Source organism: Ciconia boyciana, chromosome 30 (assembly GCF_034638445.1).
Source record: "Ciconia boyciana chromosome 30, ASM3463844v1, whole genome shotgun sequence".
Classification (NCBI taxonomy): Eukaryota; Metazoa; Chordata; class Aves; order Ciconiiformes; family Ciconiidae; genus Ciconia; species Ciconia boyciana.
Genome location: NC_132963.1, coordinates 1,086,670 through 1,100,148, shown reverse-complemented (window position 1 = coordinate 1,100,148; position 13,479 = coordinate 1,086,670). Strand labels below are relative to the sequence as shown.

Genomic DNA, 13,479 nt, shown 5'->3' with positions numbered 1-13,479 from the left:
CTCCCAATGCCTCCCAGTGCAGCCTCCCAGTGCTCCCAGTGCAGCCTCCCAGTGCCTCCCAGGGCTCCCAGTACTACCAGTGCTCCCAGTGCTCTCAGGGCCCCCAGTGACATCAGTGCGCCCAGCGCGCCCAGTGCTCCCAGTGCAGCATCCCAGTGCTCCCAGTGCCTCCCAGTGCTCCCAGTGCAGCCTCCCAGTGCCTCCCAGGGCTCCCAGGGCTCCCAGTACTACCAGTGCTCCCAGGGCCCCCAGTGACATCAGTGTGCCCAGCGCGCCCAGTGCTCCCAGTGCAGCATCCCATTGCACCCAGTGCCTCCCAGTACCCCCAGTGCTCCTACTGCAGCCTCCCAGTGCTCCCAGTGCAGCCTCCCAGTGCCTCCCAGGGCTCCCAGGGCTCCCAGTACTACCAGTGCTCCCAGTGCTCTCAGGGCTCCCAGTGACATCAGTGAGCCCAGCGCGCCCAGTGCTCCCAGTGCAGCATCCCATTGCACCCAGTGCCTCCCAGTGCCTCCCAGTGCTCCCAGGGCTCCCAGTGCAGCCTCCCAGTGCTCCCAGTGCCTCCCAGTGCTCCCAGTGCTCCCAGTGCATCCTCCCAGTGCTCCCAGTGCAGCCTCCCAGTGCCTCCCAGGGCTCCCAGGGCTCCCAGTACTACCAGTGCTCCCAGTGCTCCCAGGGCTCCCAGTGACATCAGTGCGCCCAGCGTGCCCAGTGCTCCCAGTGCAGCATCCCAGTGCTCCCAGAGCCTCCCAGTGCTCCCAGTGCTCCTAGTGCAGCCTCCCAGTGCTCCCAGTGCCTCCTAGTGCAGCCTCCCAGTGCTCCCAGTGCAGCATCCCAGTGCCTCCCAGTGCCCCCAGTGCTCCCAGTGCAGCCTCCCAGTGCCTCCCAGGGCTCCCAGTGACATCAGTGCGCCCAGCGAACCCAGTGCTCCCAGTGCAGCCTCCCAGTGCTCCCAGTGCCTCCTAGTGCAGCCTCCCAGTGCTCCCAGTGCTCCCAGGGCTCCCAGTGACATCAGTGCACCCAGCACACCCAGTGCTCCCAGTGCAGCCTCCCAGTGCTCCCAGTGCCTCCTAGTGCAGCCTCCCAGTGATCCCAGTGCAGCATCCCAGTGCGTCCCAGTGCCCCCAGTGCTCCCAGTGCAGCCTCCCAGTGCCTCCCAGGGCTCCCAGTGCAGCCTCCCAGTGCTCCCCGTGCTCCCAGTGCCCCCAGTGCCTTGTCCCAGTGCCCCATCCCAGCGCCCCCAGCACCCCTGCTCCCCGCCCCAGTGCTCCCAGTGCTCCCAGTGCTGCTCCACAGTGCCTCCCAGTGTAGCCTCCCAGTGCTCCCAGTGCAGCATCCCAGTGCTCCCAGTGCTCCCAGGGCTCCCAGTGCAGAATCCCAGGGCTCCCAGTGCTCCCAGTGTAGCCTCCCAGTGCTCCCAGTGTAGCCTCCCAGTGCTCCCAGGGCTCCCAGTGCAACATCCCAGTGCTCCCCGTGCTCCCAGTGCTCCCAGTGCACCATCCCAGGGCTCCCAGTGCTCCCAGTGCAGCCTCCCAGTGCTCCCAGTGCAGCCTCCCAGTGCCTCCCAGGGCTCCCCGTGCTCCCAGTGCCCCCAGTGCCTTGTCCCAGTGCCCCATCCCAGCGCCCCCAGCACCCCTGCTCCCCGCCCCAGTGCTCCCAGTGCTCCCAGTACCTTGTCCCAGTGCAGACTGGGCAGGGGGTTGCCCCCCCGCACCACGCAGACCAGTCGCAGGGTGTCCCCCGCCCGCACGTGGGGCGACTCCAGCCCCTCGATGACGGGGGGACTGGGGGGATCTGGAGGCACTGGTCAGACTGGGAGGCACTGGGAGGGCCCAGAGCCTCCGTGGGAGGGGGACTGGGGGGAACTGGGAGGCACTGGGAGGGTCTTGAGGGGGCACTGGTGGAACTGGAGGGGGATTTGGGGGGGGGCACTGGGGTAGTTTTGGGTTGGCCTGGGGGGTACTTGGGGGTCCTGGGGGGTTTGGGGTCCCGGGGGGGGTGGGGTCCCAGGGGCTTTTGGGGGTCCCGGGGGTTGGGGGTCCTGGGGGGGTTTGGGGGTCCCAGGGTGGGGTTGGGGGTCCCAGGGGGTTTTTGGGGTCCCGGGGGTATTGGGGGTCCCAGGGGCTTTGGGGGTCCAAGGGGGTTTTGGGGTCCCGGGGGGTTGGGTTCCCAGGGGTTTTGGGGTCCTGGGGGGTTTTGGGGTCCCGGGGGGTTTGGGGTCCCGGGGGCTTTGGGGTCCTGGGGGGTTTGGGGTCCCAGGGGTTTTGGGGGTCCTAAGGGGTTTTGGGGTCCCGGGGGGTTGGGTTCCCAGGGGTTTTGGGGTCCTGGGGAATTTTTGGGGTCCCGGGGTTTTGGGGTCCCGGCGGGTGTTTGGGGTCCCAGGGGTTTTGGGGTCCTGGGGGTTTTGGGGTCCCGGGGGTTGGGGTCCCAGGGGTTTTGGGGTCCTGGGGATTTTTGGGGTCCCGGGGGGTTTGGGGTCCCGGGGGGTTGGGGTCCAAGGGGGTTTTGGGGTCCTGGGGTGTTTTGGGGTCCCAAGGGGGTTTGGGGTCCCGGGGGGTTTTGGGGTCCCGGGATTTTGGGGGTCCTGGGGGTTTTTGGGGGTCCCGGGGTGGGGTTTGGGGTCCCAGGGGGTTTTGGGGTCCCGGGATTTTGGGGGTCCTGGGGGTTTTGGGGTCCCGGGGTGGGGTTTGGGGGTCCCGGGGGTTTGGGGGTCCCGGGGGGGGTTGGGGTTCCAGGGGGTTTTGGGGGTCCCGGGGGTTTTGGGGGTCCCGGGGGTTTGGGGGTCCCCGGGGTGCTGGGGGACTCACAGAGGACGTCGAGGGTGACGGTGGCCTCGGCGGGGGCCGGCCCGGCCTCGTTAGCGGCCGAGCAAACGAGGGGCTGCCCGTGGGCGTGGCTCTGGGGGGTCAGGCTGGGGGGACAGGGGCCAGACTGGGCCAGACTGGTCTGGACTGGGCCAGACTGGGTCACACTGGGCTATACTGGGCCATACTGGCTCATAGTGGGCCACATTGGTCCCTATTGGCCTATACTGAGCCATACTGGGCCATACTGGTCCATATTGGCTTATACTGGGCCTGACTGGCTTATACTGGCCCACACTGGTCCATACTGGGCCATACTGGCTCACACTGGACCATAAAGGCTCATAATGGGCCACATTGGCCGCTATTGCCCTATATTGGGCCAGACTGGTCCATACTGGCTCATACTGGTCCATACTGGGCCGTATTGGCCAATACTGGGCCATACTGGCTCATACTGGGCCATATTGGCCTATGCTGGGCCATACTGGCCCACACTGGTCCATATTGGCTCATATAGGGCCTAACTGGCCTATACTGGCTTATACTGGCCCACACTGGCTCATAGTGGGCCACACTGGCCCCTACTGGCCTATACTGGACCATACTGGTCCATACAAGTCCATATTGGCTCATACTGGGCCTGACTGGCTTATACTGGCCCACACTGGTCCATACTGGGCCATAACGGCCCCTATTGGCCTATACTGGGCCATACTGGCCCACACTGGTCCATACCTGTCTATATTGGCTCATACTGGGCCTGACTGGCCTATACTGGTCCATATTGGATCACGCTGGCTCATACTGGGCCATACTGGCCTATACTGGCCCACCGTTGGCCGGTACTGGCTAGTAGTTGCTCATACTGGTCTATAGTGGTCCATACTGGTCTCTACTGGTGCACTCTGGTCAATAATGGTGTATACTGGGCCATACTGGGCCATACTGGCCCATACTGCTCTGTACTGGTCAGTACGGCCCCGTAGCAGCCTGTACTCATCTGTACTGGTCCACACTGGTCGGTAATGGTGCGTATGGGGCCACACTGGTCTCTACTGGGCCATAGTGGCTGGTACTGGTCTGTACTGGGCCATACTGGTGTGCACTGGTGCTCACCGGACGGTGACCTCGCTGGAGCTCAGCTTGGGGTGGGAGCCCTCGAAGACGCGGGCGGAGACGTCGGGCAGAGGCTGCCCCCCTGCGGCCCCGCACCCCGGGTCACCCACGGCACCCCCAAACCACCCCACGGCACCCCACAGCACCCCACGGCACCCCCAAACCACCCCACGGCACCCCAAAACCACCCCACGGCACCCCCAAACCACCCCACAGCACCCCATGGCACCCCCAAACCACCCCACGGCACCCCACAGCACCCCACGGCACCCCAAACCACCCCGAGTCACCCACGGCACCCCAAACCACCCCACAGCACCCCACAGCACCCCACAGCACCCCAAACCACCCCGAGTCACCCCACAGCACCCCAAACCACCCCACGGCACCCCACAGCACCCCACGGCACCCCAAACCACCCCGAGTCACCCCACAGCACCCCAAACCACCCCACAGCACCCCACAGCACCCCACAGCACCCCCAAACCACCCCGAGTCACCCCACAGCACCCCCAAACCACCCCACGGCACCCCACAGCACCCCACAGCACCCCAAACCACCCCGAGTCACCCCACAGCACCCCCAAACCACCCCACGGCACCCCACAGCACCCCACGGCACCCCCAAACCACCCCATGGCACCCCAAACCACCCCACGGCACCCCACGGCACCCCAAACCACCCCACGGCACCCCAAACCACCCCACGGCACCCCACGGCACCCCACGGCACCCCACGGCACCCCATGGCACCCCAAACCACTCCACAGCACCCCAAAACCACCCCACGGCACCCCACGACACCCCAAACCACCCCACGGCACCCCAAAACCACCCCACAGCACCCCATGGCACCCCAAATCACCCCACGGCACCCCAAAACCACCCCACGGCACCCCAAAACCACCCCACGGCACCCCACGGCACCCCAAATCACCCCACGGCACCCCACATCACCCCGAGTCACCCCACGGCACCCCAAAACCACCCCATGGCACCCCACAGCAACCCAAACCACCCCCAAACCACCCCGCAGCACCCCACGGCACCCCAAACCACCCCACGGTACCCCACGGCACCCCCAAACCACCCCACGGCACCCCACGGCACTCCCAAACCACCCCATGGCACCCCAAACCACCCCGAGTCACCCACGGCACCCCCAAACCACCCCACGGCACCCCACGGCACCCCAAAACCACCCCACGGCACCCCAAAACCACCCCACGGCACTCCACAGCAACCCAAACCACCCCCAAACCACCCCACAGCACCCCAAAACCACCCCACAGCACCCCACGGCATCCCCAAACCGCCCCACGGCACCCCAAAACCACCCCATGGCACCCCACGGCACCCCACAACCACTCCACGGCACCCCAAACCACCCCGAGTCACCCCATGGCACCCCAAACCACCCCATGGCACCCCACGGCACCCCAAACCACCCCACAGCACCCCAAAACCACCCCACAGCACCCCACGGCACCCCCAAAACCACCCTGAGTCACTCCATGGCACCCCAAAACCACCCCACGGCACCCCCAAATCACCCCATGGCACCCCAAACCACCCCATGGCACCCCAGGCACCCCAAAACCACCCCATGGCACCCCACGGCACCCCAAAACCACCCCACGGCACCCCAAAACCACCCCGAGTCACCCACGGCACCCCAAGCCACCCCACGGCACCCCACGGCACCCCGAGTCACCCCGTGGCACCCCAAAACCACCCCACGGCACCCCAAAGTCACCCCAGAGTCACCCCCAAGACACCCCCAGCACCCTGAAATCACCCTAAAACCCCAAATCACCCCAAAATCGCCCCAAGTCATCCCAAAGTCACCTCAAACACCCCAAAGTCACCCCAAACTCCCCAAATCCCCCAAAACCCCAAGTCACCCCAAAGTCACCCCAAATCACCCCAAAGTCACCCCAATCCCCCACATCACCCCAAAACCCCAAGTCGCCCCAAATCACCCCCAAAATCACCCCCAAACCCCAAATCACCCCAAGATCACCTCAGATCACCCCCAAATCACCCCAAGCCACCCCAAAATCACCCCAAGCCCCCAAATCACCCCCAAACCCCCAAATCGCCCCCAAACCACCTCAGATCACCCCAAATCACCCCAAAGCCCCTGAAATCACCCCCAAATCACCTCAAATCACCCCAAAATCACCCCCCAAAATCAGCCCCGAAGCACCCCAAAATCACCCAAAATCACCCCAAAAATTCAGCCCCCCTTACCCAGGGTCAGGGTCAGGCGAGCGGCTGGGCGGGCGTCGGGGGCGCGGCAACGCACCTCCACCTCGACCCCGCCCACCCACGGAAGCTCCGCCCCCGGGGGCAGCTCCAGGGTGGGGGGGCCTGGCGGCACTGGGGACACCAGTATAAACCAGTTGGGACTGGGGACAGCCCAGTGAGCCCTCCTGGTAAGCGTCAGGGTCTGCCCAGTGCCCCCCAGTAACCCCCAGTGCCTCCCAGTGCCCTCCCAGTAACCCCCAGTCCCTCCCATCTCCTCCCAGTCCATCCCAGTCGCTCCCAGTGCCCTCCCATGCTCTTCCCATCTCCCCCAACCCCCTCCCAGTGCCCTCCCAGTGCCCTTCCACCCCCCTCCCAGTCCCTCCCAGTACCCTCCCAGTCTCCCTAAACCCCCTCCCAGTCCCTCCCAATCCCTCCCAGTGCCCTTCCACCCTCTCCCGGTCCCTCCCAGTCTCCTCCACCCCCTCCCATCTCCTCCCAGTCCCTCCCAGTGCCCTTCCACCCTCTCCCATTCCCTCCCAGTCTCCCCCAACTCCCTCCCATCTCCTCCCAGTCCCTCCCAGTGCCCTTCCACTGCCTCCCAGTCCCTCCCAGTCTCCCCCACCCCCCTCCCATCTCCTCCCAGTCCCTCCCAGTCCGCACCCAGCACGGTGAGCAGGGCGGGCCGGGGCGCCCCGGCCCCGGTGCCGGTCCCCTCCCCACCTGGCACTCGAAGACGTCATCGTCCCCCAGCGTCACCCCCGCGATGCGCAGGTGGTGCTGCCCTGGGCACGCCCGGCCCCGCCTTAGGCCCCGCCCCAAGCCCCGCCCATCAAGCCCCGCCCCACCCCTTCAGCCCCTACCCCCACTGGTGTTAGCCCCACCCCTTTGTTCTTCAGCCCCGCCCTCTTTGCCTTCGACCCCTGCCCCCCACTGGCATTAGCCCCGCCCCTTCAGCCTTTAGCCCCGCCCCTTCGTTCTTCAGTCACGCCCCCTTTGCCCAGCCCCTGCCCCCCACTGGCCTTAGCCCCGCCCCTTCATCCTTTAGCCCCACCCCTTCATTTCTCAGCCCCGCCTCCTTTACCCCAGCCCCTCCCCTTCAGCCCCTCCTCCCCCGGCATTAGCCCCACCCATTCAGCTTTTAGCCCCGCCCTCTTTGCCCCAGCCCCACCCCTTCAGCCCCTACCCCCACTGGTGTTAGCCCCGCCCCTTCAGCCTTTTAGCCCCGCCCCTTTGCCCCAGCCCCACCCCTTCAGCTCCTATTGCTGGCACATTAGCCCCGCCCCTGCCGGCCTCTAACCCCGCCCCTTCATGCATCAGCCCCGCCCCTTTGCTCCCAGCCCCACCCCTTCAGCCACTACCTCCCCCGGTGTTAGCCCTGCCCCTTCAGCATTTAGCCCCGCCCCTTCGGCCCTCAGCCCCACTCCCTTTAGCCCTGCCCTTGCTCTAGCCCCACCCACCTTGTCGGGGGTCTCCAACCAATCGGTAGTGGGGGGGGGCGGGGGTGGGCGGGGTCTGAGCAGGAGCCCGCCCCTCGCCCACTGCACGGCCCCGCCCCCCCGCACCACGCAGCGTAGCTCCGCCTCCGCCCCCAGCACCGCGCTCCCATTGGCCGGCTCCTCCAGGAAGGGCGACAACGCCACGCCCGCTGCAGGGGGGCGGGGCTGAGGGAGGCTCCACCCCCCTGACCCCCTGTGACGCCCCCCCGGGACCCTTCCCCTGTGGCCCCATGACCCCTCTGACCTCCCGTGTGACCCCTGTGAGCCCCCCATGACCCCCGTGACCCCATGTCCCCTGCGACCCCCACCCCGTGACCCCTTGTGACCCCCAGGATGACGTGACCCCCGTGACCCCGCGACCCCCCCAACCCCCCGCGACCTCTTACCTGCGACCCCGGCGAGCAGCAGGGCCAACACCACCTGCCCCGTGGGGTCAGGGGGCAAGGGTCAGGGGCCGTGACCCCCAAACCTCCCCCGGGAACCCCCCGAAATGCTCCTGGACCCCCCCAAACTGCCCCCCCCGCCCCTATTGACCCCCGGACCCCAAATCTGCCCCAGGACCCCCACCTCCCTCTTAACCCCCAGGACCCCCAAACTGCCCCTGAACCCCCAACTGCCCCCCACCCCTCTTAACCCCCCAGCCCCCATCTACCCCAGGACCCCCAAACTGCCCCTGAACCCCCAAACTGCCCCCCACCCCTTATTTACCCCTCCGCCCCCCCAATTTAACCCCAGCCCCCAATCTACCCCAGGACCCCCAAACTGCCCCTGAACCCCCAAACTGCCCCCACCCCCTCTTAACCCCCCAGAACCCCCATATCTACCCCAGGACCCCCAAACTGCCCCTGAACCCCCAAACTGCCCCCCCAGCCCCTATTTACCCCTCCGCCCCCCCAATTTACCCCAGGACCCCCAAACTGCCCCTGAACCCCCAAACTGCCCCCCGGCCCCTCTTAACCCCCAGAACCCCCAATCTACCCCAGGACCCCCAAACTGCCCCTGAACCCCAAACTGCCCCCACCCCCTCTTAACCCCCCAGCCCCCCAATCTACCCCAGGACCCCCACCCCTCTTACCCCCCCAGCCCCCCCAATCTACCACAGGACTCCCCAAACTGCCCCTGAACCCCCAAACCGCCCCCCTCTTAACCCCCCGGACCCCCAATCTACCCGAGGACCCCCCATCTCCCTCTTAACCCCCCAACCCCCCCAATCTACCCCAGGACCCCCAAACTGCCCCTGAACCCCCAAACCGCCCCCCAGCCCCTATTTCCTCCCCCAGCCCCCCAATCTACCCCAGGACCCCCAAACTGCCCCCGAACCCCCAAACTGCCCCCCACCCCCTCTTAACCCCCCAATCTACCCCAGGACCCCCAAACTGCCCCTGAACCCCCAAACAGCCCCCCCAGCCCCTCTTAACCCCCGAGCCCCCCAATCTACCCCAGGACCCCCCAAACTGCCCCTGAACCCCCAAACTGCCCCCCAGCCCCTCTTAACCCCCGAGCCCCCCAATCTACCCCAGGACCCCCAAACTGCCCCTGAACCCCCAAACTGTCCCCCCGGCCCCTCTTAACCCCCCAGCCCCCCAATCTACCCCAGGACCCCCCATCTCCTTCTTACCCCCCATCCCCCCCCAATCTACCCCAGGACCCCCAAACCGCCCCCGAACCCCCAAACCGCCCCCCAGCCCCTCTTTGCCCCCCAGCCCCCCACTCACGCTGCCCCGACCCCCGCCATGGGGAGAGCCAGCGACCGAGTGGGGAGGGAGGGCCCGGACCCCTGGGTGCCCTTTGGGGGAGGGGTGGAGCCAGGGTGCCCCCCTCCACCCTCCCCCCCCCACGCCTGGGTCCCCCGGGGGAGGCTCCTGCCCTCCCCCCCCCCTTCGGTTGCGGGCGGTGATTGGCTGACAGCGGAATTTGGGGAATGCGGGGGGTGACAGGGGACAGCTGGGACCCAGGCATCCGGGGGGGACCGGCACCCCTACCCCCCAGGGGACCCAGGAGTCCGGAGGACCCCCCAGACCCCCCGGGGTACCCAGGTATCGAGGGATCCCCAAAACCCCCCGGGGATGCAGGCGTCCTGGGGGGGACCCCAACACCTTCTAACCCCCGCCCCCCCGGGGGACCCTGGTGCCTGGGGACCCCAAACCCCCGAAGGACCCAGGCGTCCAGGAGACCCCCATACCCCACAGGGGACCCCAAGCCCCCCGGGGACCCAGGAGACCCCAGACCCCCCCAGGGGACCCAGGCGTTTGGGGACCCCCACCCCCCGCGGGGGACTCAGGCATCCGGGGGACCCCAGCACCCTCTAACCCCCCCCAGGGGACCCTGGCACCCAGGGGACCCCCAACATCCCCCGGGGGACCCAGGCGTCCCGGAGACCCCCCATGCCCCACGGGGGACCGATGGGACCCCCAGCCCCTAACCCCCCGGGGACCCTGGTATCTGGGGACCCCCAACCCCCCAGGGGCCCCTGGCACCCAAGGGACCCCCCAAGCCCCCCCCCCCCCGGGTGACGCAAGCATCCAGGATCCCTTTGTGGAGGGGGGGGGGATTTGGGGACATGGGGGCCACGCCCCGGCTCCCCCAGGGGCCTGAACTACAACTCCCATGATGCCTCATGCCTTTGCCCCGCCCCCACCTTCCCGTAAGCCTCTGCGGCCCCACGCCACACGTAAGCCCCTCCCCCCCCTACATCCCATCGTGCCCCGGGGCCTGAGGGCTCCCCCACTCCCCCCCCCAAATCCCGTAGTCCTCCCCTATCCCACCATGCCTTGCAGCCAAAGGACTCCAACTCCCATCATGCCCCGGGGCTCCTCATTTCCGCCCCCTTAGCCCCTCCTCCCCGCCGGGGCTCCGCCCCTCCGCCCCCTTGTCCCCGCCCCCGCCGTGTCCCCCGCGGCCGCCGTGGCCCCGCCTCCCCGCAGGCCCCGCCTCCCCGCAGGCCACGCCCCACCCCCGCAGCGCTCCAAGATGGCGGCGGGCGGCGGCGGCTCCGCCGGTCCCGGGGCTCCCCCGCCCGCGGCCGCTTCCCAGCCCGGCCCCTCGGGGTCCTGCCCGGCCCCCCGCCGCCCCCCGCACCCGAACCCCCCTGCGGGGACCCCCCGCTTCTCCCGGGACCGGTACCGCCGCCGATCCCGCCCTCCGCGCCCTCCTCGGCCTGGCCGGCGGCCTCCGGCGTTTACGGGCGCTGCTCGGGGCCTCCCGTGGCCGCCGGCGGACGGTGAGGGGCTGGGGGGGGCTGTGAGGGGCTGGGGGGTTTGGGGGGCTGGGGGTTTGGGGGTCACTGAGGGGCTGGGGGGTTTCGGGGGTCAATGAGGGGCTGTGAGGGGCTGGGGGGTCTGTGAGGGCTGGGGGGTTGGGGGTCTGTGAGGGGCTGGGGGTTTCGGGGGGTCTGTGAGGGGCTGGGGGGTCTGTGAGGGCTGGGGAGGGTTTGGGGGTCACTGAGGGGCTGGGGGGCTTGGGGGGCTGTGAGGGCTGGGGGGTTTTGGGGGTCTGTGAGGGCTGGGGAGGGTTTGGGGGTCTGTGAGGGGCTGGGGGGTTTGGGGGTCAATGAGGGGCTGGGGGTTGTGAGGTGCTGGGGGTGTGTGGGGGCTGGGGATTTGGGGGTCTGTGAGGGGCTGGGGGTCTGTGAGGGCTGGGGGATTTGGGGGTCACTGAGGGCTGGGGGGGGTCTGTGAGGGCTGGGGGGGTTTGGGGGGTCAATGAGGGACTGGGGGTCTGTGAGGGCTGGGGAGGGTTTGGGGGTCACTGAGGGGCTGGGGAGGCAGAGGGGGCTGTGAGGGGCTGGGGGGGTTTTGAGGGGTCAATGAGGGCTGGGGGGTTTTGGGGGTCTGTGAGGGGCTGGGGAGGGTTTGGGGGGTCTGTGAGGGCTGGGGGGTTTTGGGGGTCACTGAGGGCTGGGGGGTTTGGGGGTCAATGAGGGGCTGTGAGGGCTGGGGGGTTTGGGGGCCAATGAGGGCTGGGGGATTGTGAGGGCTGGGGGTGTGTGGGGGCTGGGGGATTTGGGGGTCTGTGAGGCTGGGGAGGGTTTGGGGGGTCACTGAGGGCTGGGGGTCTGTGAGGGCTGGGGAGGTTTTGGGGGTCAATGAGGAGCTGGGGGATTTGGGGGGTCTGTGAGGGGCTGGGGGGTTTGGGGGTGCAAGGAGGAGCTGGGGGGCCCTGGGGGTTGTGAGGGATTGGGGAGGGCTTGGGGGGGCTGGGGGGTTTGGGGGGTCAAGGAGGGGCTGTGAGGGGTTGGGGGGGGGTTGAGGGGCTCAGTGAGGGGCTGGGGGGGGTCCTGGGGGGCTGTGAGGGTTGGGGGGCTCAAGAAGGGGCTGGGGGGTTTGGGGGGGTCAAGGAGCGGCTGGGGGCTGTGAGGGGCAGTGGGGGCTGGGAGAAGATTGGGGGCTCAGGGAGGGGCTGGGGGGCTGGGGGGTCAGTGAGGGGCAGTTGGGGGGCAGGGCGGGGGCCTGTGAGCGGTTGGGGGGGTCTGGGGGTCTGTGAGGGATTGGGGGGCTCAAGGAGGGGCTGGGGGGCCCTGGGGGCACTTGGGGGGCCAGTGAGGGGGCAGTTGTCTGCCAGTGGTGGGGCTGGGGGGGCGGTTGTGGGGCAGGAAGGAGCTGGGGAGCCAGTTGTGGGGCAGGAGGGGCCAGTGGTGGGGCTGCGGGGGCAGTTGTGGGGCAGGAGGAGCCAATTGTGGGGCAGTTGTGGGGCAGGAGGGAGCTGGGGGCCAGTTGTGGGGCAGTTGTGGGGCTGGGGGGCAGTTGTGGGGCAGGAAGGAGCTGAGGAGCTAGTTGTGGGGCAGGAGGGGCCAGTTGTGGGGCAGGAGGGGCCAGTTGTGGGGCAGGAGGGGCTAGTTGTGGGGCAGTTGTGGGGCTGGGGGGGCAGTTGTGGGGCAGGAAGGAGCTGAGGGGCCAGTTGTGGGGCTGGGGGGGCAGTTGTGGGGCAGGAGGAGCCAGTTGTGGGGCAGTTGTGGGGCAGGAAGGAGCTGAGGGGCCAGTTGTGGGGCAGGAGGGGCCAGTTGTGGGGCAGTTGTGGGGCTGGGGGGCAGTTGTGGGGCCTTACCAGCCCCGTCCCACGTGTCCCCTGCCCCCGTCACGCGTGTCCTTCGTCACACGTGTTCCCTCCCTCGCTGAGGCGTCGCTCCCGCGTCACGTCACGCGTGTCCCCTCTGCCACACGCGTCGCTCCCGTCACGCGCGTCCATCCCTGCCGCGCGGGTCACGTTTCCCGTGTCACGCGTGCGACACGTGTCCCTCCCGTGTCACGCGTGTCCCATGTCCCCTGCGTCACGTGTAACACATGGTTTTCCCATGTCACGTGTTTCTTTTGTCACACGTGTGCCTTATGTCTTGCGTCACATGTTTGTCTTCGCTGTGACGCGTCTCATCACGCGTGTCCCTGCGTCACACGTCTTTGTCACCCCCGTCCCGTCTTCTTCCCGCGTCATGTGTCCCGTGTCACGTGTGTCCCATCCTTTGTGTGTCACATACATCACACGTGTCCTTTGGGTGGCGCATGTCCCTGCTCCTTCTTGTGTCACGCGTGTTCTTAGCTCTGCCGGTGTCACACGTGTCATGTGTGTCTTGTCGCATGTTCTTCAAATATGTGCTATGTCATATGTCCATGTGTCACACGTGTTCTGTCACGCGTGTCCTCGCCTGTTGCATGATGTGGTCTGTCGTCACGTGTGTTGCTTCACGCATGGCATCCGTTTCTTTTGCCACGCGTGTCCCTTGTCCCTCCCATGTCACACGCATCCCTTCTGTGTCCCCCGTGTCCCCCGCTCTTCCTGCACCGCGTGTCCCGTGTCGCTCACATCACGCGCGTCTCTCT

General features: G+C 67.8%; 1 protein-coding gene across 1 annotated transcript in view; it reads right to left on the bottom strand.

Annotated features, from left to right (window-relative positions):
* Positions 1 to 10,365, bottom strand: part of NPHS1 (NPHS1 adhesion molecule, nephrin) — a 38,164-nt gene extending 27,799 nt beyond the window's left edge. The window contains 7 exon segments of the mRNA XM_072848175.1: positions 1,670 to 1,791; positions 2,805 to 2,908; positions 3,921 to 4,002; positions 6,174 to 6,302; positions 8,053 to 8,086; positions 9,382 to 9,452; positions 10,359 to 10,365. Coding sequence (XP_072704276.1) covers positions 1,670 to 1,791; positions 2,805 to 2,908; positions 3,921 to 4,002; positions 6,174 to 6,302; positions 8,053 to 8,086; positions 9,382 to 9,452; positions 10,359 to 10,365 — 549 coding nt within the window.
* Between the last annotated feature and the right edge of the window lie 3,114 nt (positions 10,366 to 13,479).